The sequence below is a fragment of the Anneissia japonica genome, unplaced genomic scaffold (assembly GCF_011630105.1).
Source record: "Anneissia japonica isolate Jap-2015-1 unplaced genomic scaffold, ASM1163010v1 scaffold1203_len951721_cov167, whole genome shotgun sequence".
Taxonomy (NCBI): Eukaryota; Metazoa; Echinodermata; class Crinoidea; order Comatulida; family Comatulidae; genus Anneissia; species Anneissia japonica.
The window spans coordinates 497277-499748 of record NW_022722325.1 but is presented as its reverse complement, the minus strand read 5'-3'; the positions used below and the strand labels follow the sequence as shown (position 1 = coordinate 499748).

Sequence of the window (2472 nt, the reverse complement as noted above, 5' to 3'; positions counted from 1 at the left end):
AAGAGACAGATATATATATATATAATACTGATATTACTACTACGGCTACATACTACTAACAGGCCTTTCATATTAGGTCACCCTAAATGAGAGGGATCTCAGTTGGTAATTAACGATGATCGTATCGATACCAAGTGATAGGCCTATATTTAAAAGCACACTGCAATAATAAACTTAGCAAAATGTTTTTATCGGATGTAAAATCAGCCGTGGGACTTCGTGATCTAACTCTCACCTGTCAATTAATGCAACAACACTTCTCCGTTAGTTGCAGAATACCAGAAAACAAAATGAAAATGTTTTATGTATTTATATTTTGCATAACTGTATATAAACGTATATAAAATTATATCATTTCAGCTCATCCGAATGGTAAGAAAACCTATGTGACTCTTCGGCGCTCGGGAACCAACAACATACCAAAGGCACGCGTAAAAGCCGTCAAATTGACCGCCGCAATCGTTATAGCGTATATCATAAACTGGACACCATATTTCGTTGCGACTACTATAGTAACACTTCAAGGCAAATTAACTATGTCTTGGCTGTTCCAACAAACACTTTTTGCCTTCGCTGTTCTTAACACGTGCATGGACCCGCTTATCTACGGCTTGTTCAGCATCCGATTTTCGCGCGAATTCCGAAGGTGCTGTTGGTGCATGAGTGGCCGTGATGGTCGTCTAAAAATTAACGGTACGCAAAACACGATGCCAACAGCTATGACGACACGTGGAATGTCAGGAGGAAGCGAAATGTTGCAAATTGGTGAAACGTCACAGACTACGAGGACAGAAGAGGACTGAGAATAGACCTCAGTTTGGGTTGGACGCAATGATTAATATGTAAACAGTATTGACGGACCGGCTTTCATAAATTCATGACGTGTGTGTACATAGTTGTATATTATATAGAGTATTATTAGTAATTATTACAGTATGTTATATTTATAGCACACGTTTGTATATTAGTGCAATAATAATAGGCAACGGTAGCGCGTTGCAAAACATACGCAATCAAGTCACTACGGAGGTCAACCATAATTTGCATATTCCTTCAGATGTTGACGTCAAATAATTTCTTGAGTAGTAGAAATATTTAGCTTTAGGGGAGTGGTAATACAAGTCTCCAGGAGGTGGGCGTGCAATTTATAGATCCAATTATCACAGCCTGTTCATTGTATCTATAAATTGGTAAGACTGACAGAAGGTGGAACAATTCTTTGTCAACAAACATTCAATATTCTACCAGGTACCACGCCTATTAGATGGCGAGAGACACACGTAAAGTGCATTGCCCTATGAAACAAGCGTAATGCTCAGCCCTGGATTTGAATCTAGCTGTGTCGACTGCTCCCACTTGCCACTGGGAACGAACTGTTGTGTGTTGAAACGCGCACGTGTATATTGTATGCGCGGATAAATAGATGAATGACATAATGATGTGACTGCTTAAACTAGTTCGAAGAACGTTCCTCCTGCCCGTTCTGAAAATTTCATGAAACGGGATGAGGACGGGTTGAAACTTGCGATTTTGGCTTTTACTACGACACAATATAGTTTGAAGTAAGTGCATTACGATTGCAGACGGTTTGTAAAATGTTCGCACAACGTTTAGAACAGGAAGACGTTACGTTTAATGTCGTTTTTAGTCCGTTCTTAACAAATTCCAACCCGTCCTCAACCTTTTTAACCCCGTTCGCAGTAGGTTTCAATCCGCTCTAGGACGTTTCTACGTCCGTTCAAACCAGTACACTGCGTTCTCAGGCAGTTTTTAGCACGCTCAGAACTGGGATTTGGATCATCTTCCAGCTCGATCTGCTATATACGACCCCTATTTAGCCCGTTCTAATTTTTCTGTCTAAGAAAGCGCAGGACGGGGTGGAACGTAACAACATCGGTGTTGGATCGTACTCCTATTTCCCCCCCCCCCCCCCCCACCGTTCGCGTTTTTTACCCTTTCGTTCCATGTTCGCAGTACGGCAATTCCGTTTTACAGTGCGGCAATCTTGTTCGAAATACGGCCTTACCCAGTCCTATTATTGATTTTTAAACATGGTCGACGTTCTGGACCACCATTCCCGTCTTTGCCCGTATATACCGTTCGTACTAATATTGTATTCGGTGTCTACTACGTCCATTCCGTTCATATTCCGTTTGTCCGAATTCCACCCCGTTCTCGAGAACGTAGTGCGAACTAGTTCAGTGTGAAGGGGATATTAAACATCACCACGCACGAATTTCCATGAGCATTTTTCAAACATTGAACTTTACGACAATGGCTTGTAAATTTATGTGTAGGGCCTATGTTCTACTACGTAAGCACTTTAAAGCCGGGTATTCACTGCCGCCGACGGTCGTCCCGATTCTATGAAGAACGCAACGCCACGACGCGCTTGACGATCCGTTCAGACTGTCACCGACTAAGAGTAGACGGCGTCGCGCCGTCTAGCCCTAACAGGGAGCGGGGTTTGAT

At 42.4% G+C, this 2472-nt stretch overlaps 1 protein-coding gene across 1 annotated transcript in view; it reads left to right on the top strand.

Annotated features, from left to right (window-relative positions):
- The window catches only part of LOC117111855 (gonadotropin-releasing hormone receptor-like), a 15884-nt gene extending 13955 nt beyond the window's left edge, over positions 1-1929 (top strand). Inside the window, exon 4 of the mRNA XM_033254867.1 lies at positions 361-1929. Within this exon, the coding sequence (XP_033110758.1) occupies positions 361-803 (443 nt within the window). The 3' untranslated portion in view covers positions 804-1929. The remainder of the gene's footprint in view (positions 1-360) is intronic.
- The last annotated feature ends 543 nt before the right edge of the window (positions 1930-2472 follow it).